At 45.1% G+C, this 26,528-nt stretch overlaps 1 protein-coding gene across 6 annotated transcripts in view; it reads left to right on the top strand.

Moving 5' to 3' along the window:
• Window positions 1-621: 621 nt before the first annotated feature.
• Window positions 622-26,528, top strand: part of SIN3A (SIN3 transcription regulator family member A) — a 112,302-nt gene continuing 86,395 nt past the window's right edge. For 4 of the 6 annotated variants that reach the window (XM_073619027.1, XM_073619031.1, XM_073619030.1 and 1 more), the window contains exons 1-7: window positions 622-735; window positions 21,315-21,526; window positions 22,132-22,308; window positions 22,565-22,671; window positions 23,420-23,699; window positions 23,996-24,106; window positions 24,567-24,833. In XM_073619027.1, coding sequence (XP_073475128.1) covers window positions 21,347-21,526; window positions 22,132-22,308; window positions 22,565-22,671; window positions 23,420-23,699; window positions 23,996-24,106; window positions 24,567-24,833 — 1,122 coding nt within the window. In that variant the 5' untranslated portion in view covers window positions 622-735; window positions 21,315-21,346. Of the gene's footprint in view, window positions 736-5,094; window positions 5,244-21,314; window positions 21,527-22,131; window positions 22,309-22,564; window positions 22,672-23,419; window positions 23,700-23,995; window positions 24,107-24,566; window positions 24,834-26,528 lie in introns of those variants that run through there. The other 2 variants (XM_073619028.1, XM_073619029.1) reach the window with 2 other exon arrangements.

The following is a 26,528-nucleotide window of genomic DNA, read 5'->3' as shown; positions in this document are numbered from 1 at the left end:
AGTCAGATTGTAACAAGTATGGTGAACCTCAGGCTGGCCATACATGGAAAAAATGTCTTTCCTGCAACCAGTGTTGATGTGGGAATCCCTCCTGCTGGCCCATTGACAGTGAATATTGCTAGTAGTTATAGCAATAATCGCAGGTAAAACCCGACATGCTGGTTGCCCCCAAATCGATCAATCAACTTGGTCCATTCAGCCTGCCCATACATGGATCGAATCTTGTCTAGTTTCTGCTGAACCGGCTGAGATTGGAACCCTTCATGGCCTGCCTAATGCTCACTACACATGTTGCTGTGCAATCTGATTGTTCAATCTTCTTCAGATCTACCAACAATGATGTAATGCAAGGGACTGCCTGATTGGGGACAATGTGATTGGATAAGTCAGGAGGTAGGCTCTCATAGCACATACTTTTGATACACTAAGTTGATTGTGCAGACAGCCATCCCTTGTGCTGATGTGGGCTCACTTTTAGGGACGGATGGAGAGTTGCTTTCCCCTCTCTAGAAGAGATGATGTCAACAACAAAGGGAGGAGTCAAAGAGGGGCGGTCCTCTCTGTACATGGCAGGGGGTGTGGTCAGAGTGAACTCGGCCACGCCCCTCTTCCCCTCAAACCGTGCAGTCCCCGCCCCCCGGGAGGAGGGACTAGAAGTCGGAGCCCAGTGGGAGTGTGTGTACGGCGGCGGCGGAGCCCGGACTCGGTCGGTGTGGACGTGTTGATGTGAGGAAGGTAGGTGCCTGTTGTTTATCCCGGTCGGACGGAGTGCCGAGCACATCGATGTGTGGAGGAGCGCCGATGTGGTGTGTAGTGGAGGGGGCGGGCATTGTGTGGGATTAGAGCTCCCCCTGTGTACACCATGGTCGGGGGGACCGGCGGCCCCGGAGACTGAGGGGGCCGTGTAGTCGGTGGGCCGGATCTCCCCCCCGCTGTCAATGACCTTCCATGCCGGCTGTGTCAGGTGCGGGCTCGGTGCCCCCTTTATTGGTTATATAATGACAGGAGCGCCTCTCTACATCTCATGGGACCGCCGACCTCCACCCCTCGCCGGTGTGTGTGCGGGGAGAGGGGTGTCCCTGTGTACGGGCTCCGCTATGCAGCAGCTGTTTACATGGAGCTCTCCGTGTTCCCTTCTCCAGCCCGTCCTCCCCTCACTGAGAGACACACAGCGCTCCCAGCGTACTCTACTTAATGAATCAGACCGCCTACGTGCCTCGGCTTCATACCCTCCGACCCCGCCCCTGACACCTATCTATTGGCTGTCAGCTCAGTCCGCCCCTGTTCTTCTCTGATTGGTTTCGTCAGAGGCTGCGGAACGCCCACCGTGTCTGGGGCTTCCGTGTGGGGCGGAGCCTGACGTTACCAAGGGGTGGAAATTAGCTTTGGTACCGCCTTGTTGCCTCTACTTAGAAACGGAAGAGCGTGAGAAAAGGCCGCCTCCTGATTGGCTGGTGTCAAGTAAAGCCGCCCCCGCCTGCAGCCGAACCCGGAAATGTAGTGATGGGATTCTCGGGGATCTTGAGAGAGGCCTGTGCTTGGTAAACGGGGCGGTGCTAAGAACAAAGAGGCAGCGCTAGTGATCGCCTTCTGCTGAGCTCCGTCATTTGTGGGCTCCGGCCTGTGTCTGCCCCTCTAAGCCGTACATTCCATCCTATGCTGCACGAGTCACTATGTACTAGGCGGTCCCACAGGCCTAGAAATGGGGGAGAGCTTCCTATACACACACCGATCTGTCCCGTATCTAACACACAGCTGTCGTCACATGCAGTCTCCTGCTTTAGCCTGTCTCATTCCACAGGGTTCCTCCTGAGGTCGCTGGGGGTCCTGGAGCCGAAGGCTCATCCACCTCCATCTATTGGTGCCTGCATACATCCGGGTCAGAGACGTTTGCACGAACCCATCATAAAAGCTGAAGGGGGCACCACCGATGTACAAGATCATTCTCCCCACTGCTCCCCCATGTGAGGATCAATCCCCCCACTGCCCTCCAACCCCAACATGTAAGGATCATCCCCCCACCATAAGTAAGGATTATTCCTCCAACCCCCCCCCCCCATGTGAGGATCAATCCCCCCACTGCCCTCCAACCCCAACATGTAAGGATCATCCCCCCACCATAAGTAAGGATCATTCCTCCAACCCCCCCATGTGAGGATCAATCCCCCCCCACTGCCCTCCAACCCCCTCATATAAGGATCACCCCCCACTGCCCTCCAACCCCAACATGTAAGGATCACCCCCACCCATAAGTAAGGATTATTCCTCCAACCCCCCCCCCCCCCCATGTGAGGATCAATCCCCTCCAACCCCCCCCCCCCCCTCCATGTAAGGATCATTGCTCCAACCCCCCATGTGAGGATCAATCCCCCCACGCTGCCCTCCAACCCCAACATTTAAGGATCACCCCCCCCCATAAGTAAGGATCATTCCTCCAACCCCCCCATGTGAGGATCAATCCCCCCACTTCCCTCCAACCCCAACATGTAAGGATCATTCCTTCAACCCCCCACTGCCCTCCAACCCCCTCATATAAGGATCACCCCCCCATAAGTAAGGATCATTCCTCCAACCCCCCCCATGTAAGGATCGCTCTTGCCACCGCGCCCCCCCCCCCTCAAATGTGTAAGAATCACTGCTCCCACTGCCCTCCAACCCCCCCATGTAAGGATCGCCCTTCCCACCGCCCCCCCATGTAAGAATCATTCCTCCCACAGCCATCCACCCCCTCCCCCATGTAGGGATCGCCCTTCCCATCCCCCAAATGTAAGAATCATTCCCCCCACTGCCCTCCAATCCCCCCCATTCGTTGTACTCACTGCCCCCCCCCCCCCCCCCATGTAATTAGCATTCTCCCCACAGACCCTCAATCTAAGAAGCATGCATTATCAATGTCTACCCCATGGGCACAGCAAGTAGTCAGCAGACACAGATGAAGAGACAGACATGTGTGGTTGGAATGGATGCAGAGGAGCGCACATCGCTGGAAGTGTGTATGCCGGGCATACTTGCACATTATGACAGATGTTGGGAGACCCCCACACATGTTTAGCTTCTGCTAAGTTTCTGGTAGGGGTGTACCAATATATTGGCTGAAAATAGGGTTATGGGCGTTTTGCAGATAGAAAAAAAAAGTGCCAATAGTGGCATGCTGCATCCCTTTGACATCAGTGCAAAAATGCATCTATTGACTTCAATGCAAAATTTGGTACACCACTATTTTCTGGTCATGATTGCACTCTTATTATAACAGAACTCCAGGAACTGTCATTGAAAAGAGACAGACACGTTTAGTGTGTTCATTCTGAACTCCAGGGAAATACAAAGTTACCCTTTCAGTGCCCCTGAAGAAGAAACCCCACTACAAGGGGAATGATTCATTTTTTCTCCAGAGTTTGGATCCCAAATCCCAAAGGAAGCTGCCATCTTAGTCTTGGTTTGATGTTCAATTGCCATGGTGCTTCACTTGTGATCAGTTCTGGCACCACCCATTTTATGGCTTGACGGTTCAGATGACACCATAAGAAATGGTGACTTATCATGCTGTCAATGTGACAATTTGTGGAAACCATTAAATTGATGGAATTAGTTCCACTTAAAAATCGAAATGATTGATGGCATTTTGCACATCATTGAAGAAGTTTGTGCTGGAATATGCATAATATATACCACTGAGATGGCTCTAGTATGGTTGGCATAAAATCCGAGCAAAACTAAAGTTAAAATCGCTGCATCTGACAACATTACTCTTGTCTATGTCTGGGCTCCTATAGAGGAATGCATCATATAAGGTCCGTCTCCTAGAGAGGAATATATAATAAGGTCAGTCCTGTGTCTGGGCTCCTATAGAGGAATGCATCATATAAGGTCAGGCTCTCAGGAATACATAATATAAGGTTAGGCTCTTTTAGAGGTATCGAGGACAGGCTCATAGAGAAGGACATGCTCCTATAGATGAATATAGATAAGGTTAGGCCCCTATAGAAAAATATATAAGGCCAAACTCATACATACACATAATGGTCAGGCTCCTATAGAGGAATATATAAGGTCAGGCTCCTATAGAGGAATATATAAGGTCAGGCTCCTATAGAGGAATATATAAGGTCAGGCTCCTATAGAGGAATATATAAGGTCAGACTCCTATAGAGGAATATATAAGGTCAGGCTCCTATAGAGGAATGCATCATATAAGGTCAGGCTCTCAGGAATACATAATATAAGGTTAGGCTCTTTTAGAGGTATCGAGGACAGGCTCATAGAGAAGGACATGCTCCTATAGATGAATATAGATAAGGTTAGGCCCCTATAGAAAAATATATAAGGCCAAACTCATACATACACATAATGGTCAGGCTCCTATAGAGGAATATATAAGGTCAGGCTCCTATAGAGGAATATATAAGGTCAGGCTCCTATAGAGGAATATATAAGGTCAGGCTCCTATAGAGGAATATATAAGGTCAGACTCCTATAGAGGAATATATAAGGTCAGGCTCCTATAGAGGAATATATAAGGTCAGACTCCTATAGAGGAATATATAAGGTCAGACTCCTATAGAGGAATATATAATGTCAGGCTTCTATAGAGGAATGACAGGCGGCAGCTGCTGCGGTTTCCTCGCTCTCTGATAGGTCGGTGTCCCCAGATCACCCTGCTGTGCTCCTCCTCCCCCCTATGGACAGAGAGCAGTGTGATGGCCCGCTGAGCCCCTTATGGACACGTTGTATAGCCGGTGTCTGCGCCCAGCACACGGCTCCCTCTCCGTTGCAAATCTCTGGCTCCATCCTCCTCTAAACAAACAGGGTACAGAGGGGTGTGTCTGTGTGTGGGGGGCGTGACTTCCATATTCCGTTTCCTCACATTAGTGCTTCACGCCCAGTTCGCTCCCCTGCCAACCAATAGTATTATCCATGGGCGGGGTCACCGTTTAGGATTGACGGAGACTTGTGGGCTGGCTCTCGAGTTTCAGTCCATTGACGGCCATTTTCCGCTTGCTCCTGCTTGCGAGGGAGGGCGTGGCCTCTTGGTCCGCCCCCTTGACTCCGCCCAGCCGTTCTAGCACGGTATCCTATTGGATGCCCGCTTTGATGGGCGTATGCCTTCGGCGAATAAGCTGTCGCGTACGGTGGCGCCCAGTGCTGGGTGTTGGAGGCGGGATTTCTCCGGTGACAGAGAGGAGCGGGCAGCCGGATTACCGGGAAGGGGGGGACCGGAACCGAGCACATTTCACCAGAGGAAGGTAGGAGGGGGGTGTAGCGGGACTCCTGAGAGCAAGTTGAGGCTGGGTGTAGCAATGTGGAGGACTCGTGGGGTCTGCAAGGTGGCACATTACACGGCGGGGAAAGGCGGCTCTCCTGTTGTGGGCAGTGGACCGAGCCCCCCGGTGTGGAGGGGAGGAATACAAAGCCGATCCATGGAGGGGGGGTGAGGGTGAGGTAAGCTCAGGCCAGCCGGACAGGCTCGGGGATGCCAATTGTCCTGGCAGAGCGGCGGAGAGGGGGAGGAGCTCGGCGGTGTCACATGGTCACAGCACAGGGAGTCTGACCAGCGGTGCCGGGGGGTCACGTGGTGCTGTGCCGTACCATGTGGTCACAGCCCCCCCATCCATCATATGTGGGGGGGGGGGGGGGGGCACTGACTATAGCAGGCGATGATTCCCCTGGACCGGGGATATGGCTGTCCTCCGCTCACCCTCTGGAATGATTGTGATACTTTGTGTTGAGCTGTGTGCAGGTGGAGGATGTGCTGATAATCTGTACACACTGTAACCGGGGATTGGCAACAATGTAGTGAGCTGCCTGTGTTGTCATCACTGTGACTTCCCCTGCCTGTGCAATGCTTCATCCATCCTGTAAACAATCCACTCCACCTATTATACAGCCAAGCTGCACTGCAATAACATATTGTGGGGGAGTGACTGTGCACAGCAACCAATCGGCTTCTAGCTTTCATTTCCAAATCCACACTGAACAAGCTTTTTATGTAAAAAAGACCAATATACTTACCTGTTGTGTGTTGTGGTCCTCCTCTTCTTGGGGCTCCTACCAGTGCTCTGAGCCCCTCCCCCTTCCCGAGTGCCCCCATAGCAAGCCGCTTGCTGTGGGGGCACCTGAGCGCGCTTGCTCTTGAGCCGACTCTCTACATCCATAAGACACGGATCTCAACTCAGCCCCATCCCTCATGATCCTGCCTCACTGGTTGTGATTCACAACAGCGGGAGCCAATGGTGCCTGCATGCCAGCTATTCAGGAAGGGGAGAGCCTAAAGTCTCGTGCACATCACTGGATCAAGATCGGGCTCAGGAAAGTATTGGGGGGGCTACATACCGAAGGTATTGTATGTGGATGGGAGAGTGCACATCCGCAGCTGGGACTAGTCAGGGACTGACCACAGGGGGCCCAGCTGAAGTGCAGAATAAGGTTAATATTGCTCAGGGACTTGCCAGAGTTCATTTAGTGGGTAGCTCTGCTGGCCATCTCCCACCCAGCATCCCATGATTAAAAAAAAAAAAATCAAAGAAGCTGGATGGAAAATTGTTGGCTGAACAGCACAGGTATCCAATCAGAAGCAGCCGCTTCTGGTGTGTGGTATTTTGACAGTAGCTAGGGAAATACAGGAGCTGCAGTGGGAGAGTCTCCCATCCATACTGTATAGTGTGGAAGAAGGAATTCATTCCATTTTTATCTTGTCAGCAAAATTGACAGAAGTATAGCTAGATTTGGTGTCAAGGATTACATATATAGAGAGATAGAAATTGCTCACTGCTCAAGAAGCCCCCTCAGTAAACCCCGGAGGAACCCTAAACTTCTATTGGACTCTGGTTGAGAAATGTACATGGCAGCTTGTTTGACATACAGAGCCTGTTCAATGCAAATATAAAGTTCAGTCCTTTCTGAGTTCCCTATCCCTAGCTCTCTCTACATCTGGTGTTGGAGTATTCTTGCACTATGCTTGCGGTCAGTATCCCTGTTGTATTATACTAGTCCTGCCTATGTGTGGTCTGTATTCCTCTTGTACTATACTAGTCCTGCCTATGTGTGGACTGTATTCCTGTGGTACTTTACTAGCCCTGGCTATGTGTGGTCAGTATTCCTGTGGTACTATACTAGTCCTGCCTATGTGTGGACCATATTTCTCTTGTACTATACTAGTCCTGCCTATGTGTGGTCTGTATCCCTGTTGTATTATACTAGATCTGCCTATGTGTGGTCAGTATTCCTCTTGTACTATACTAGTCCTGCCTATGTGTGGTCAGTATTCCTCTTGTACTATACTAGTCCTGCCTATGTGTGGTCAGTATTCCTCTTGTACTATACTAGTCCTGCCTATGTGTGGTCTGTATTCCTGTGGTACTATACTAGTCCTGCCTATGTGTGGTCTGTATTCCTGTGGTACTATACTAGTCCTGCCTATGTGTGGTCCGTATTCCTGTTGTATTATACGAGACCTGCCTATGTGTGGTCCGTATTCCTCTTGTACTATACTAGTCCTGCCTGTGTGCTGTCAGTATTCCTGTAGTATTATACCAGTCCTGACTATGTGGTCAGTGTTTGTTGTACTGGACTAGTCCTAAACGTGTGGTACATTTTCTGGTTCTTCCTGTTGAACACAAACTCTGCGTCGCATGCACTCGGGAACACATGGCTTCCTAGACAGGAAGTAAACAATGACAGTGTACGGTAAGGGTCACTGTAGTCTGATCATTCTCTGCACTTCAACCTCTTATTGGCAGCGTGCTCAAATCAATGTATTGTAAATGATATGATTGTCAGCCAGTAGTCAAATCTTTAAGTAGCTTGAGGCTAAAATTGTCTATGTAGTACTGCCTAGAACTAGTGATAGGAAGCCAACAGATCTCTAGCTGCACGGGGAATAGTAAGCTCAGCATACCTTGTAAGCAAGGTGCCTAATGTTATACATTCATTTGCTGCCAGTTTTTTCTAGGCCTTCTACATTGACCGGAGCTCTCCCCGCTGCCTGGCTCTACTATAAACAGACAATATGGGCCCTTAACAATACATAAAAACAATAGTGGTACAGTAGCCCTGTAATAGTTTTCTGCAAAATTTGTTTTTTTGCATGACATATATATATAACAGCATATGAAACAGAAAAAATGTTTTGAGGACCTCTGATAAACTGGTTGTAGATTTAGATCAGGGGTATCCAAACTTTCTAAACAATGAACCAGTTTACTGCCCTTCAGACAATAGGGGGGCCTGGCTGTGGCTATTGGGGGTAGAAAACACCCCAGAGTCAATGTAAATAATGCTTCAGGCATAGTGGTCAGTAGCAGTAAAAAATAATTACATGGTGCCTGTGGCCAGTAGGAGGAGAAATGGTGCCCCATCATTGGTGTCATTGGGAGGAATAGTACCCCATGGTTGGTTTTGGTAAGAGGAATTGTGCCCCATTCTTGGTGTCAGTGGGAGGAATTATGCCTCACTGTTGCTGTCAGTAGAAGGAATGGTGGCTTCATTGTTGATGTTAGTGGGATGACTAGTGTGTCGTATCAGTGAGAGGAATGGTGCCACAAGGGCCAGATAAAGGCAAGCAAAGGGCTGCTTCCGGCTAACGGGCTGCAGTTTGGAGACCAAGGATTTAAAAGATGACCTGCATGATGCAGTGAACCTAGCATTCCAAACCTGGTTGCAGTGTGGACATTTAATATAATCCTCATATCTATACTATAAGGACAATCTAAAAGTTCTCAAATGCTCCTCTAATATTCTAGGATAACTTCTTGAGTTATTAAAAGGTGTTTGTTTCCCACTCCTTTTAACTGTATTAAAAAAAAAAAAAAAAAAAAAAAAAAAAAAATGCATAGGCAGAAACTGTCATTCTCTGCCTTCATTTTTGGGGCAGTCAGCGCACTTCTGGTGGAGCTGATCAGCATAAGACTAGGGCCATAAAGGTGAAAATCTATGCTGCATTAACTTTAACTACTTGTTGTCCATCTCATCAGTAGCACAGTATTTTCAGTGCTATGCAAATCAGGTTACTGCCAACAAGCGACAAACCATCTCCATAGCACGTAATTTTTTTATTGCTCATGTAACCCTAGCCCTGATGCTCTAGAGTTAGAATGAGACCCAGAGAATGGCAGCATTAATCTAGAACGTCACATGGCACTATTCTGCATAATGATAAATTCTTGTGTAATGTTTTTCCAAACCTCAGTGCCCATTCTGCTGGGGATTCCTTGTTCTATGGCAGTCTGACTTCCCATCTCATAGTGTCTACATAGCTCCAGGGCCAGCAGCACTTTACAGATTGGATGGAATGCCACCAAAGATCTTTTTATCTGCCTGTAGGGGTGGAATTCCTCACTCATCACCAATGTAGGAAGACTCTTCTCCACTGATGTAAGGGAGTATGCCCAAGTTTCATCTCTGGCCTTTATTATTACTTTTTAGTTTACTTTTGTGATGATTACTGATTATTTTGTGATAACTTAATGACTTAGAGCATTTTGTTGTTGGAATATTACCAATACCTAGAATTTTAGTAGTGTCAAAAACTCTGTGTGCCATAATCTTTTATTTTTAGATCTATAACTTGATGACATACTATGAGCTGTAGATATATTAGCAGAGGTTACCTAAGACCCCAAAATCAATTCAAGGATTCCTCTAGTCTAGAGCAGGGCTTGACAAATTTGCTTTTAGTCTAGGAGCTAGCTAAAAAAGTTAGGAGCCATTTTTTTTTCTTTGCCTGGAGGAACGTTATTTTTGGGGACAAAGGTGATGGGTCTTGGATTTGCACATGGAGAGGATTGGAACTGGGCATCAAGAGCATTTGGCTTGTGCAGATGGTGGGTATGTTCTGATGTGGCATGCCACGTGTTTTGTGCAGTATGTCCACTTGTCCAGGTTTTTTTTTTACACTTCTGTTCAGAGTGTGAAATGGCAGAATGAGATAGACTATAAGTTCCTTGTGCTTGCCCTGCTGGTCACATGGGGTGGGTGGGCAGTTGTGAGTAGTTCATGGCTTTTATTTTAATTGATTCGTTTAGGGGTTAGGTGGCTGTCTCATTCAGTTGCGGTGCTGCTTTCTCACTGGCTGGCTTTGCAGGATGCATGTCCCTTTGGGGCTCTCGGTGTGGGGATGTACATGGAGGTGGGGCGCAATTTGCAAGGATTGGCTTATGTGGGGGGGGGGCTTTTCACGTGGCAGATCTGCTGGGGGAGAGGACGGAGAGTTCTCAGGGGAGCCAGTGTATGGAGAAGAGGAAAGGGAGTTGCTCGCATGTGGTGCTGACGGTGGGTGGGCTGGTTGGTGCCCGGGCACCGGGATGCGATTTGTCAAGCCCTGCTCTAGAGTAAATCTGTTCTAATTTGCCAAGGTACGTTTATAAATGTCCTTGTATTCAAGGAGTTCAAGCATGCCCATGGATGCTGCTGCAAAAATGTTGTTTTTTTTTACATTCGACTACATGCTTTCAGGTAAAAATAATTTGGGCAGTTCTAGAGCCATCTTATCTCTTTTACAGGGCTCCAAAGGTACTGCCGGTGACAGTGACCACAGTGGTTTTCAGTTCACCCAGTGAGACTGGGACCATTGGAAACTACTGTAACATTTTAGAGCAGGAGGAACCCAGGCAGCATTCATTCTCCCTTGGGTTATGAGCCTGGAAGCTACGTGTATTATGTCCCTTTTGGGTTCAGAGCTTTCATTCCCTGGCTACTGTAGCTAAGCAGCTGCTAATCATGCAGAATGTGCTTGATTAGCTGCAGTGGAGAACAGGGGAGACATTGGTTTTCTGGGCTGCATGAGAGCTGAGGGGAGGAGAAGCAGCAGTACACTGAGCTGCCCAGTGAATGGCTATGCGGCGTGTCAGGACAAGACTGATCATTGGAGGAGAGCAGGTTGATTCCCAGCATAGTTAGAGAACTGACCATGGTATTCCCTCCTGCTTAGTGTGGTCAATTCTTAATAGGGAAACAGAGGAGCCGGCAGGAACACCAGGGATTTCGCACAAAGGAAGCAATACAAAGAGAACAGGAGACTTTCACATACAAGTACATTGTACAGCAGGTACATATCGGGAATATGAAGTGCTGGGGTAACAAAAGCTTTGGGGGGGGGGTAAAATTCTGCAAAATTGTTATATACTGTATATAGTTTTTTTTTTTTTTTTTTTTTCTTTTCCTTGATAAGCACCCCCCCCAACACACAAGGTGTGCAAATAAAATGTGGCAAAGAAAAAAAAAATTGTAGCTGCAGTCATTTTTATTTTACAGGGCCTTTTGCTTTCAGAAAATATATAATTGTTTGAGGGTTTAAGGTAAGATACAGGGAAAAAATGCAGATTTTAACATGTGCAAAAAATAAAAACCTTGCCCCAGGAAGAAAGTGGTTAAAGTATATCTTTCTGTAGAGAGATTCAAGGCCTGGCACTGCTGACCATAATAAAATGCTGGTTGCCTGGAGGTTTTGAGGTTATATTGACTTTAATACTTAGTCATGCTTGTTCTGGGTCACTATCAGGAAAGGCAGAACCAGATCCGAAGTACTTTACATACCTGTTCTAGGTCAGCCATTTAAAGTGTTGACTGTGTGACTGCCAGGCAGTTAGCATATTTAGATTGAAAGGTCAGCAATGACCGCCTCAATGTTGATCTTGGGAAAGGCTTCCTGTAGACCAACTTCACACATTTGTGGTGTGTTACTGCACCTGTTTTATTGTGCACTGAATTAAAGTGATTGTAAAGGTAGAAGGTTTTACACATTAAAGAGGAACTGCAGTCTGCTCACATAGTTTTGTAATAAAAACATCTTTGCCATTCTGAAGCTTCCCTCCAACACTTTACATATTATTTTATATATACTGTGATTCTGTACTTGCCAAATATGCTGCAGAAATCTCCCTCTGCTGAGTCTGGCTGCAACCATTTTAACTGTGGGCAGCTGAAGCTGTTACCTGTTCACTTCCTGGATTTACACAGATACACACCTCCAGCTCTGCAGCTCTCATTGGCCCTCTTATGACTCATCCCCCTCCCTTCCTGGCAAACTCTCAAGAGTGAAAGAGCTGCACACGATGTCATAAGCCTAGGCTTTTTACCAGACAAACAGGAAGTGGGCTGTATAAGGTATGTACTGGCAGAAAAAAAAAATGTTTTACTATCCAAAGTTAAAACAACAAGGGCAGAAGATATAATAGATGGAAAGATGAAAAAATGACTGAGGGTCTGCTTTTACCACTTCAGCCCTGGAAGAATTTACCCCCTTCCTGACCAGAGCACTTTTTGCGATTTGGCACTGCGTCGCTTTAACTGACAGTTGCGCGATCGTGCAACGTTGTACCCAAAGAAAATTTACGTACTTTTTTTTCCACAAACAGAGCTGTCTTTTGGTGGTATTTGATCGCCTCTGCGTTTTTTATTTTTTGCGCTATGTCCGATATGTATTCTTCTACATATTTTTGTTAAAAAAAATCGCAATAAGCGTATATTGATTGCTTTGCGCAAAAGTTATAGCGTCTACAAAATAGGGGATAGATTTATAGCATTTTTAGTAATTTTTTTTTTTTTTTTTTACTAGTAATGGCGGTGATCTGCAATTTTTATCGTGACTGTGACATTATGGTGGAATTTTTTGACACGTTTTTGGAACCATTGGCATTAATACAGCGATCAGTGCGATTTAAAAATGCATTGATTACTGTAAAAATGGCAGTGAAGGGGTTACCACTAGGGGGTGGGGAAGGGGTTAACTGTTCCCTGGGAGGTGATTCTAACTGAAGGGGGAGGGACTAACTACAGGAAGTCACAGAGCATGATTCCTAGCTAATAGGAACACACGATGTGTCACGCCTGTCAGAACAGGGAAGTGTGTGTTTACACACACTCGTTCCTGTTCTTTGTCTCCTGGTCACGATCGCTTGTGGCCGGTGGTCATCGAGACAGTCGGCCACGAGCATTGGCACCCCGCTTTGCAGCGCGCGCCTGCTATCCGGACCCCATGAGACCACGTACAGTAACGTGGTTTCGCGCAGGGGAGCCAACCTGCCGCAGTGAAACTGCGGCGGCTGGTCCGGAAACGGTTAATGTAAAAAACTTTGTGTGCAACATCTCCTTCCTTTTTTTATATGGGTACAGCATTGCATGACTGCGCAAAAGTCAAAGTGTGACCGCAGTGAAAGCTGAACATTTGCCTTGGCAGGAAAGGGGTGAAAGTGTCCAGTATTGAAGTGGTTAAAAGGCATATATGGGGAAAAGTGTTTTAGTTTTGGATAGAGTAGGGAAGGGCAGGTTTCCTTTCACTTTCAGTCTGAGAAGCAACAGAAAGTGTTGCTGAGAATTCCCCGGTTTAGACAGTTGTTGCCAAAAGATTTTGGATTTCCCATCACGATCTGTCTGTCGCAGTGGTCCTCAGGGCAAATAGAGGGTTCTAACCCTTCCACATTATCCAAAACGTCATGCACTTTTAAATCTGTCTTCTAAATGTGTTGTGATATTTGAGGAGGAATTACTTCAGTGCCTGTAGCTATAGAGGAGAGGTCAGTGATGGCTTGTCGAAAGATTTGCCCCCTTAATAACTATCGCATTTTTTGTGATGCAGCACTGCGTCGCTTTAACTGGCAATTGTGCAGTCGTGCAACGTTTTACCCAAACAAAGCTTTCTTTTGGTCATATTTGATCACCTCTGCGGTTTTTATTTTTTGCGCCATAAAAAAAAGACCGACAATTTTGGGGAAAAAAATATATATTTTGTACTTTTTGCTATCATACATATATACAAACAAAATCTAAAAAAACTAATTTATTCATCAGTTTAGGCCGATATATATTCTTCTACATATTCTTAGTAAAAATCTCAATAGGCATATATTGATTGGTTTGCGCAAAAAGTTATCGCGTCTACAAACTCTGGGATTTAGAGACTTTATTTTTTTTTGTTTTTACCAGTAATGGCGGCGATCTGCGTGGGTTTTTTTTTCTTTTTTCAGGGCTGCGACATTGCGGCGAACAAATCTGACCCAAAATTACACTTTTTGGGGACCAGTGACATTATTACATTGATCAGTGCTATAAAAATTCACTGATCAATGTAAAAATTACACTGGCAGGGAATGGGTTAAGTGTTCCCTCAGTGTGTTCTAACTATAAGGGGGGGGGGGATGGGCTTACTGAAACATGACAGAGATCACTGTTCCCGATCACCGGGAACAATAGATTTGTCATGTCACTAGATAGAATGGGGAAAGGCAGTTCCCCTTTCTGCCTCTACTCACCCCAATCGCGGGCCGCCGGCGGCATGCCCGCACCCGCTATCCTGCTTTTACAGAGGGACATGCAGGTATGCCCATTTGCACACCAGTGCCACTCTGCCGACGTATATCAGCGTGAGCCGGTCGGCAAGTGGTTAAAGGGGTTGTAAAGTCAGAACCTTAATGCATTCTATGCATTAAGATAAAAAGCCTTCTGTGTGCATGCGTCTCGAGGCTCCCTCTCTCCTAATTGGCTCAGATATAGCCAAGGAGCCAATGGCTCCTGCTGCTGTCAATCAGAGCCAGTGATGAGGAGCAGGGGGTGAAGCTGAGCCCCAGTCTGTATGTCTTTTGGACACACAGTGCAGGGCTTGGGGGTGAGCATGCATGATTATAGCGCTGAATGGAACCGACAACGAGCTACACTGTCCACACCATCCTCATGGCACTTCTCACACAGCTCCACATCCCAGGCCCGGGAAGACACCACTACCATCGGCGATAACGATCCAGGACAGGCACAACAATCCAGACGGAGCTCTGAGCTGCTGCTGTCTGGACCAGTCACAGCTTTCCAAGCCAAAAGCAGAGGAAGTGAGAGATGCAGGTAGCCCAGTTGCCCGACGCCTTGCCTGGCTGACAGCTGCTGAGGCCAATTGCAGACGAGAATCCCACAGCCCGTCCAATCAGCACTCAGAATACAGCAGCGGTTCTTGCTTGTGAGAGGAAAAAAAATAGTTGGCCAGTAGGGTCAAATGGGTAGGAACTTGACGGGAGATTAAAGGCATGCGTCGCGGCATCATTTGGCAACTTCTGCGCACTTCAAAAAAGAGGGGAGAGAACAAGGGGGTGGGACTTTATGAGGCACGTGGTAGCCAAACAATAAATGGTGGACATTATAGAATCTTGTTATTTTGTATTTATATTTTAATTGTTTGCCACTAGATACAATTAAGTAAAGCAGGTACAACATGTAACAATGGTACAATGGTAATACAGTGTAAATAACATCATACAGTCAGTATCACGTGATATAGCAAACAAGATTCTTCGTAGTGCACCAGAATATAGTTGGATAAAGCATAATAATACTTGCAGAGTCTATAACCTCGTTGGTCCAAAAAGAAGGGGTATAAAGGTAAACTTGGTATCCAGGTAATGTGTATTGTAATCATGGTGTATGGCAGCTCTACGCGTTTCGTGGCTAGAAGGCCACTCGTCAGGAGCAAGCACAAGATGTGCCTATGGGTAAGAAAGATTAGCTAGTTGGTAGGATATATGCAAGGTTTTGCAATGATGGGGTAACAAACCCCTAACCTAAAGGTCTAATGACTTACTGAGGTTCGTGTGTTGGCTGTGTGATGCCGGGCACCAAGGGCCGTTCGAACAAGTGCTCCCAACCGGCAGACATCTCGCCCAAAGGCCCCCCCCCCAAGCGTCAACCAGGGCAGGCAATGGAACACCGGGCAACCTAAGTGTGGGTAAGAAGAGAGAGTGGACCATTGTGAGACTGTGTGCAGAGGGAAAGTATGAAGAAGATAGATGAGAAGACCCAGATTGGAGAAACTGAGTGGAGGATGACAGCCATAGGGCTGACATAAAGTGAATGCGAGAAGAGAGGAGTTGGAAAATAGAATGACCCACCAATGGGACCAGGACGGTGCAGTGAAAGGCAAGGAAGGGATTCGCAATTGGCTGATACCTGTGATGAGAAAATCTAGTGACAAAAGGAAGGAATCCTGGACTACCGTGGATGTGTGGAGGAGCCCTGAGTGCCAGAGCCGACCCGGGAGATGCCTATAAAGAGGCCGCAGCGATGACATCACACCAGCGCAGCAGGGGGAAGGGAAAGGAGGCGGGAAGGATCCGGTGATCAGCACCCGACCCAGCGCCACCATCCATCCCCCCAATCTGCTCGCAAGCGTGGCAACCGCTACCATGGACGCAACGGCGCCCTCAGAGCGCCAAACATCCAGTGTGGGGTGCGTGACATAGACGTGCAGTGGCGGTGCCCACGCCCCCCCAGGCATAGGGAGCCAGAGGTGGGAGGAGGTCTGTCAGACGCGTCACAGCTCCCGGACTGGGAGAACAACACGGGCGACAGACAGCCCAGCCTGGTTCACACAACCCCCATGGGCGGACCAGAGCAAAGCCAAAATACCTTGGGTAGGTGTGGAATAAAATTGTAAAAAATATAAAATTAAAGTGGTAATTGGTAATCAATATTAATAGGATAACTATAATTGGAAAGTTTGAATGGATCAAGGAAATTGTCATAGAATGACAATAGAAGTGACGTCGGCGGCGTCATCGCTGCGGCTTCTTTAAAGGCGTCTCCCAGGTCGGCTCTGACACTCAGGGCTCCTCCACACATCCACGGTAGTTCCTTCCTTCCTTCCTTCCTTCCTTCCTTCCTGGGTGGGTCATTCTATTTTTCAACTCCTCTCTTCTCGCATTCACTTTGTCAGCCCTATGGCTGTCATCCTTCACTCAGTTTCTCCAATCTGGGTCTTCTCATCTATCTTCTTGTTCGAACGGCCCTTGGTGCCCGGCATCACACAGCCAACACGCGAACCTCAGTAAGTCATTAGACTTTTAGGGTAGGGGTTTGTTACCCCATCGTTGCAAAACCTTGCATATATCCTACCAACTAGCTAATCTTTCTTACCCATAGACACATCTTGTCCTTGCTCCTGACGAGTGGCCCTCTAGCCACGAAACGCATAGAGCTGCCATACGCCATGATTACAATACACATTACCTGCATACCAAGTTTACCTTTATACCCCTTCTTTTTGGACCAACGAGGTCATAGACTCTGCAAGTATTATTATGCTTTACTGGTTTATCCAACTATATTCTGGTGCACTACGAAGAATCTTGTTTGCTATATCATGTGATACTGACTGTATGATGTTATTTATACTGTATTACCATTGTACCATTGTTACATGTTGTACCTGCTTTACTTAATTGTATCTAGTGGCAATCAATTAAAATATAAATACAAAATAACAATAAGATTCTATAATGTCCACCATTTATTTTTTGGCTACCACGTGCCTCATATAAAGTCCCACCCCCTTGTTCTCTTCCCTCCTTTTAGATGTATGAGATGGATGGAAATATGTGACCTTACCAGGCCACATTTTCATTTAAAGTCCCAAGGGATGGAACAGCTGGCCTTACCAGGTCACAGGTTCACCTAAAGTCCCTTAACCCCCCATTTTTTAATTCAGAACTTCTGCGCACTGGTAAGCTATGCTCACGCCTGGTGCCAACAGTGAATGGGCTGACCCAGGCGCCAGGACGCAATTTCTAGACGCAATGGCAACCTGGCGCCTGGGATTTGTCAAGCCTTGATCTAAATCAGACCACTTATCCTTGCTGATGCAATGGCATTCCTCTTGGGTGCTAGCACATTAGCTTGAATGGTCTTGTGTTGCATGTCCTGTGATCCTCTTCTATTTAAATTGAAGATTTGGTGTCTAAAGAATTATGTACCAGTGAACATAACACAGCATTTCTATCTCATGTACAACGGTTAGAATTCTTGAACGAATTCAATGAATTCACTTAAAGGTGTTGCATGAGTATTTCATATGTACTATTCCCAGCCAGCAGGTGGCTCATTGAAGCTTTTCCCTAAACTGATATTTAATGCTTTCCACCAGAGTCAGTGCAAAGTCTTTGCCAGCAGGATATCAAATCACACAGCTGAATGAGACGGAGGTCGCATCCCCCCCCCCTTTTATGAGATCTGGAAAATAAAGATATTACACAAAAAAAATGTAAAAAAGATTAGTATATAAACTTGACCAAAAGTACTTTAACCTAAATATGGACACACTTTCTTTGCTCCATTTTTGCCCGGAAGGTTTTTCCCATTTTTTGCTGTTTAGCACTGCACTACTTTAACTGGTAATTGCGTGGTACATGCAACACTGTATGCGAATGACGTTTTTCACACAAAACAAGCTTTTTTGGTGGTACTTGATCACCACTGGGGTTTTCTTTTTTTTTTATATAAACAAAGAACGAACATTTTTGGGAAAAATAAAATACAATATTTGTTTTTAGTTTCTGCTATAAAACATATCCAATAAAAAAAAATATGTTAAAATTCAAATTACTTCATAAATTTAGGCCAAGATGTATTCTGCTGCATGTAGCATCTACAAACGATGGTGTATGTGTATATATACTGGAATTCATTTTGTGTTCTACTAGTAATGACGGTGATCTGTGACTTATCGTGGGACTGTAATAGTGCTGTGGGCAATCTAACACTGGATGTGGGTTTAGTAACACTTTAACACCATAATATGTTGTTCGAGTTCTACTCCAGAAGTATTTAGTGAGTTTGGCAGTTCTAGACAAATGCCTAAACAGTGCATTACAATTTAACTAAACCCATTAGATCAGTGGTTCATAACTCCTGTCCTCAGGACCCACTAACAGGCCAGATTTTGAGTATTACCTTGGGGAGATGTAGACTAGAATAATGCAATCACTGAGTAGCAAATGATATCACCTGTGATGTATTTCAGTTATCTTGCAAACCTGGCCTGTTAGTTGGTCCTGAGGACAGGGGTTGAGAACCATTGCGTTCGATTTTCATTGACTAAAATGTACTGGAGATTTTAGTTCACTAAAACAATTCAGATGACCAAAATACGACTAAAACATAAATGGCATTTTAGTAAAAAGACTGACCAAAACTAAATCAGAGTTTGATGTAAAAATTAACACTGCTTTCATTCGCTCAGCCGATCAGCAGGTTTCGGCCATAAATCTTTGGCCGGGAACAACTGGTCGGCTTGTGCTGTAGCGAATGACAGCACAGCTGGAACGACATGCGCACGCACACCCCCAAGTGAAAATGCTGATCACTTATATACAGTATGTGAGGAGATGCACTGTAGCAGTAAAACTATAAGAGGCGCTCTGGAACTGGTTGAATATAAACACTGAATGTGGATTCATATACCTGTCCAAAAAAACTACCTGTTAAATTTGGCAGACATCCAATGCAGTCCTGTGCAGTAATGCAATCAGGAAATGTAGGACTACAGGTCACCTCCCCCTATGTTATGGAGTTGAGGGAGAGGGGCTTTTATTCTGCTTCTGTCCTAAAGTGACAATATTGTCAATGGACAGACAGAGCCCTGCTCAGGATTGAGCATGAGTGCCCTCGTAGCAAGCGGCCTGCTATGGGGACACCTGTAAGGGGGGAGCAGCCAAGAGCGCTGGTGGGGATCCCAGAACAATAGGATTGGGGCTGCACTGTGTAAAACCATTGAATAGAGCAGGTAAGTATAACATGTTTATTTTAAAAAATAAAGTGTCCTTTTACAATCACTTTAATGCTAGGTTCACACTTGTGCGGGACATTGGGTAAATCTCACCTGTTCCTGCAACTGCCTGCAGCCAGACCATGCAGTTCCTTTGAAAACATGCCAGGCTGCCACTCATTCCTAATAGCACCCCGCGTATTTAAAACTGCCGCACATTTTTTAGTTGTGGGAAATTGCATGGGGCAAAAGCACCATGTGCTTTTTTCCCTTTTGCGGTGTTTTAAAAATGATGCAGGGATCATTTTCCTGCATGAAATGCAGTCATAGCAGCCTATTCAATCGAATGGGCTGCCGCGAACTTTGGCCGAATGCTAGAAGATTGGTTTTGAATTTCACATGACAGATGCACACTTCTGTTTATTTGTACTTGCCAGTGGCTGTTTTTAGTCAATATGTTTACTCTCTGTAGTGTATCAAGATATATTGTTTGGCAGTGCTAATGTGTATAATCTTTAAAGTTCTTTTTGGATAAAAAAAAAAAAAAAAAAGGGCTGTCGTGCCCTTGCAAACGTGGCTTGCAGAGCCCCATAGATGTGAACTAGGCTTGTTTCTGATCCCTCCACAGTTCAGCTCCAATTCCTTGCATGATTGTCAACGCCTCCCTATTCTCTCCCCCAAACACACCATAAGACACAGCAGTATTTTACAAGTGACCTGATCGTCACATTTCAATCGGTGCATATCTGTAAAAAAATGAAAAAGTGTTTGGACATAATAAGCATGCTTTCAATTAATTTTCAGGAGTTTTACATTTGAAAAGAAAATGGGGAAATGTGGTATATGGAACAATAACAAAGCTAAACAAAAACACAAAACTAGCGTGTGTGCCTTACAGCGGGTATTTGTCATGGGAAGAACATGAACTGACAGTCATAATGGGTTTCTAGAGAAACCTGTGCAGGTTCCCAAGTTACTCTGTTCCTGAATGGGCACACATTTGTATAAGCAGGAACAGGAAAACCAAAGATTTTGGAGATGTCTGGTGAGTGCCATCTACTTAAAAGAAATAACTGATTGTTCACTCGCAACAGGTTTCAATACGTGTTGCGGAAACCGTAAGGCCCCTTCCACATGGGGCGGGATCTTTTGGAGTCTGCCTGCTCAGCGTGAAATCTGTCCGCTGATCCCCTCTGGGCAGGCGGATGGCTTGTCCGTGTCCCTGCCTATGCAGACCGGCCACAGCCAATCTCCTCTATGGGCAGTCAGATGTAAACAAACCGCCTGTCTGTTTACACCCAACTGCCATCCCACCCACCAGACGGGTAGGATGGATCCCCATCCATCTGTTTTTAGCAGACAGCATCAGATGTTGGTGGGTGTCAATGGACACATGTATGTTTGACACCCTCGATTCCATACAGGCGACTGGAGGGTCCAATCTGTTTTTCAGGCGGACCCGATCAGTCTGCTAGTGTGAAAGGGGGAATAAAGCTTGTTGGCTGTATTGCACGGAGATAGCATTGAGAAATTAGAACTTTTGGTAATTCACTTTTGTTAATTTTTCGTATTTCTTCACTAAAACATGGGAAATGCAGCATTAAATGTTGTTGTGGGGTTTGAAAAATATGTAAGCAGCCAGACATGTCGGTTACTGGGCAAAACTTTTTTCCACTCTTTTGACTGTTGTTCCTTCTAACACAACAATGTCTTGTGTACAGTAATTCCATATTTGTATTGTTATGTTATATTATGTCCATATTGTGTATGAAGCATGCGTAACTCTCCTAACCAACCCTAGGTACATCGCTGGCGCCCGACTATGTTCTCAGGATGAAGCGCAGACTGGATGATCCAGAGGCCGCTGCCTACCCACCCCAGCCTCGCCGAATCACTGAACCATTTGCCCACCAACACCGTGTACTTGCTCCTGCTCCTCCGGCTTATGAACCTCAGTCTGATAGCATGCAGCCCACAACGGGCATCCAATACTCCGTGACACCAGGTTATCAGGTTAGCCAGTTTTTCTTTTTTACCTTTTATTTTTGTCTTTTTTTTTTTTTTTTTATTGTTGCCAAGTTATGTTAACATGTCCATTATCCTAAAGGACTTTTATATTCTTTATACATTAATTAAGTATATGCATTCCTTCCTTTTTATTAATGTGGTATGAACCGAATCATGCCCTATGTTTGCATTTTTGAGCTGTGTTCATTGGACGTTAAAGCAGAACTTAACTGTAAGAAATAAAATTGCAAGCAGACAGGCTCTTTATTGTAGATGGGACATGCTAGGGGACATACAATAAAGCATTCATTATTTGCTTGTACAAAATTATCTTTTAGAATGTACACAGATCATGCGCAGCACAGTGTACTTTCTTGCCACACCTCTTTGCCGAAATAAATGAACTCCCGCATGCACGGAAGTTGGAATCATTCCAAGATGGCAAGAAACTGATAGAAGACCGGGTCCAGATGTCGGCGCTGGCGAGGAACATGAGGAGTCAATTTTAGTTTCACTTCGTTTTTTTACTAGGTTAAATATACCTGTATTCTATACATGCCAAAACTTAATTTTGCTTTCTCTGTTAACATGCATCTATTCTTTCCTCCCAGGTGTCAGCAGTGCCTCAAAGCTCCGGTAGCCATGGGCAAGCAGCTCTTGCAGCAGTACACGGAGCCCACCACCACAACGCACCTGTGCCAGGCCATGGAGGTCCTGGGGTGCAGAGTCATGCACATTCAACACCTCCAGCTGCACCTGCTCAGGGGCAACAATTTCAGAGATTGAAGGTAAGAGGAATTTTACAGTCGTTCTTTTGATTTTTGTTCCTTGTATGTTAGCCGTGTTCACAATGGAAAAGCCGGGATCAGGCAGTATTATTGCATTGAATACTGTTTGCATTTGCTCAGTATTTTAAATGTCTTGGCAGGTTTTTGATGCCCACCAAACAAGCTCACTTATGAATATTGCAGTTTACTTGGGATTTTCTGTTTTTTAGTGTTTGTTTTTGGGCAGCTTTGATACAATCTTTGTTCTTGCTCTCAGGTGGAGGATGCACTTTCTTATCTTGATCAGGTGAAACTGCAGTTTGGCAGCCAGCCCCAGGTGTACAATGATTTCCTTGACATTATGAAGGAGTTCAAATCCCAAAGGTGCGTGCTTGCCGTTTATTACTTCTGTGAACAATTTGGATCGGTCTTTGAGGTCATTTATGCTCTGTAAACACTTACAATTTATATTTAAAGCTGGCCATTCAGCTTACAATCTGATTGCATCAGTCTTTTTTAGATTGACCAATTGATTATTGGTAGGTTATCTTAATTTAAGGGCTACCTAAACCTACATTTTACAGAAGTTGTATCAGATTGTAAGGTGTACGGCCAGCTTATTATGCACGTAATTATGTTTGATATCTTGGTGGTTAGATTTTTTTTTTGCACGAGTACTCCTACTCATGCAAATGCTCCGATACCTTTTTTGTGGTGTGATTTAAGACCATACAAATGCGGTGCGATTCCTGTCCGAATAGGATGCAGTTTCCCCCACCTCTCTTGTGTGAACCCAGGCTTGTAATAAAAACTTCGGCCTGGGTTCACACAATAGCGCTGTGGGAAACTGCATGCGATTCGGACATGATTTAAACCGTATTCCTGTTCAAATTGCAAGTGATTCCCTGCAGTGCGATTTGAGCCCATTCAATTTGTATGGGCGCAAATCGCACTGCTAAAGGAATCGGTAATTGATATCGGTGAGTGCTTGAGCACTCGCCGTTTTATAAAAATAAAACTGGTGCTTCCCTAATTTATAACTGTAGCAAATGTAAAAACTGAACTTGGTTAAAGAGGTACAAACAGAAAAACTAAGCTCATAACTCTAATTTTATTTTACTTCTAACTGTAGCATTGACACTCCAGGGGTCATCAGTCGGGTTTCTCAGCTCTTCAAAGGTCATCCCGACCTCATCATGGGTTTTAACACCTTTCTACCACCAGGATATAAAATTGAAGTGCAAACAAATGACCTGGTAAATGTCACCACACCTGGACAGGTCCATCAAATCACCACTCATGGGTTGCAGCCTCCTGTCCCAACAGTTCCCCCACCTTCACAACCGTCCACTCAGGCAGCTCCTCCTCCAGTTCACCCAACTCCACCGCCAGCTCCAGCCAAGATCAACAAGGTAAGCAGAAAAAATCTTTGTAATGGACATCTGTTAAATCTGACATTAAATAAGCAGTAAAGTACACGTTGTGTTTTTTATTTTTTTTAACCAAATGGCAAGACCAGTTTTCCTTGTTTTAATTTTTAGAATCAGATGTCATTCTCTTTGTATGTTTCAGTATTGGACCTGTACATTTAGGTTTAGTTAATAGCCAATAAGCATTTTTTGTTTTGTTAACCTGTAACACACTTTCCAATGGATATAATGCTGAGGTGCAAACAAATGACCTAGTAAATGTCACAACACTTGGACAGGTCCATCAAATCCCAACCCATGAGCTGCAATCCCCTGTCAATAAGGTTCCTCCACCTTCACAACTGAACACTCAGACAGCCCCTTCACCAGCCCCAGCAAAGATCAATAAGGTAAGAAAAAGGTGCAAGATAGGTGGGTGAAAAAATATTAAGTGCCACTTGATTTTTAAAGGCACATTGGTCTATTTAATAATTCTGTTGACCATTTCTTATTCATATGGAGATTACTGTGCATTTAATGGTTTAGGTTCTGACACATTAGGTCTCGGTGCACACTGCAGAAATTGTCAACTACTGGGTGCATGTAAACATTTCTCAGCACGGTGGTGGGTTTTTCATCTTCGTTCTTTAATCTGGAGATTGAACATTTTGTCATTTCTTTTCTTAATACATTCATTCCCAATCTGTTTGTTTCCCAATATTGTATGATCATGTATAGTTACTACAAAATGTCTATTTTAAATTACTATGTTCAATCTCCTGCTATAAATATTATGTTACATGCAAACATTTTTCTCTTTTTAACAAGTCTCGTGGCTTACTCCATAAATAACCATCTTTTTATTTTCAGCCCGTGCCTTCTCAGGCACATACACCAACCAGCCAACAGAGCACACCAATCCAGTACCCATCTCCCCGTTCTCCACCAGCACAGCCACATACACCAGGACCACTGGCACATGCCACACCCACAGCAACTGCAGCCACACCTACAATGCAAAACAACCAGCCTGTTGAATTCAATCATGCCATTAATTATGTGAACAAAATAAAGAATCGTTTTCAAGGCCAACCTGATATTTACAAGGCTTTCTTGGAGATCCTGCATACCTACCAGGTAGGTAGTGTTGGTCTATGTGCTTATTCTTCTATGACTATTGCATAAGGCAAAAAAGACACAGGTCCATCCAGTTTAATCACTTAAGGACTGGGCCTATTCTGACACTTTTCATTTACAAGCAAAAATCACTTATTTAAAAACAAAAAAAAACACAATATATAACCCAATTTTTTTGTAAAATATGAAAGGTTATACAACCACTTCATGCGAAACTACGTACCTGTACGTCGTTTTGAGGAAGTGGTTGTACCGGGGTGGAGCTAGCAGCTGCAGGCTTCACCCCAGTACCATTTCTTTAGAGCTGGCGGTCGGCTTTCTAATGATAGCAGCTCCCTCCTGCCCGGGTTTTCCGTCCCACCGGGAGACCTGAGCGACCAGCCAGTGCGTCCGCCGGCTGGCCAGAGTCCCAAAGCTGTAATCGGCTTCGATCAGGTCTCTGCTGTATTAACCCAGAAGCGACGTCACAAGGTCCCTTCCGGTTGCTGCCAATGGTGCAGTTTTAAAAAATCCCTAGTATTCCAAAACGCCGATCCCAGATCCCTCCATAAAGAGTACCTGTCACCGCCTATTACTGTCGCAAGGGATGTTTACATTCCTCGTGACAGCAATAAAAGTGATTAGGTTTGTTTTTTATTTAAAGAGACAGTGTAAAAAAAAAAAAAAATGAAGGCATCCCTGCGCACCAAAGAAAAAGCATACGTAAGTTGCGCCCGCAGATGGTGTTCAAATCACACATGTGAGGTATCGCCGCGATCGTCAAAGCGAGAGCAAAAATTCTAGCAAAAGATCTCCTCTAACTCTAAACTGGTAACCATTAAAAAAATTTTAAAGCACCGCCTATGGAGATTTTTACGTACCGTATGTTGTCGCCATTCCACGAGTGTGCGCAATTTTAAACTGTAACAAGTTGGGTATCTATTTACTCGGCGTAACCTCATCTTTCACAATGTATAAAAAAAAATTTGGGCTAACTTTACTGTTTAATTTTTTTTAATTCAGTGAAGGTTTTTTTTTTTTTTTTTCTTTTTAATTGCATTTGAAAGACTCCTGTGCAAATACCGTGTGACATAAAATATTGCAACGCCTGCCATTTTATTCTCCAGAGTCTTTTCTAAAAATATATATATATTTTGTTTGGGGTTCTAGCAAAAAATAACACAAGTGTCAAAAATAGGCTTGGTCCAGAAGTGGTCCACTCTCGTGGAATAACGCCAAACTACGGTACTTAAGAATCTCCGTAGGCGACAATTTAAAGTTATTTTTACAGATTATCTGTTTAGAGTTAGAGGAGGTTTAGTGCTAGAATGATTGCTCTCGCTATAACGTTTGTGACGATACCTCGCTTGTGTGGTGCGAACCTCGTTTACATCTGTGAGCGTGACTTGCGTATGCGAGCACAGGGGGGGGGTAAATGGGGATGCTTTCAAAAATGTTATTTTTACACTATCCCTTTAAAAAAAATTTATCGCTTTTATTGCTATCACAAGAAATGGAAGTCCTTTTTATGGAGAGATCTGGGATCAAAAAGACCTCATATCTCTCCTGTACAATGAAAAGCATCAGATAAAAAAAAAAACACACACACACATTGACCTATTGCTTTACAGTGAGAGAAAAAAAAAAAAAAGGCCTTGTTTACATTGGCTGTGACCTGGAAGTGACGTCTTGACAACGCTCCCGGCCTCCTAGGTC

Source organism: Aquarana catesbeiana, linkage group LG03 (assembly GCF_042186555.1).
Source record: "Aquarana catesbeiana isolate 2022-GZ linkage group LG03, ASM4218655v1, whole genome shotgun sequence".
In the NCBI taxonomy this organism is placed as follows: Eukaryota; Metazoa; Chordata; class Amphibia; order Anura; family Ranidae; genus Aquarana; species Aquarana catesbeiana.
This window is presented reverse-complemented; position numbering and strand designations above follow the sequence as displayed.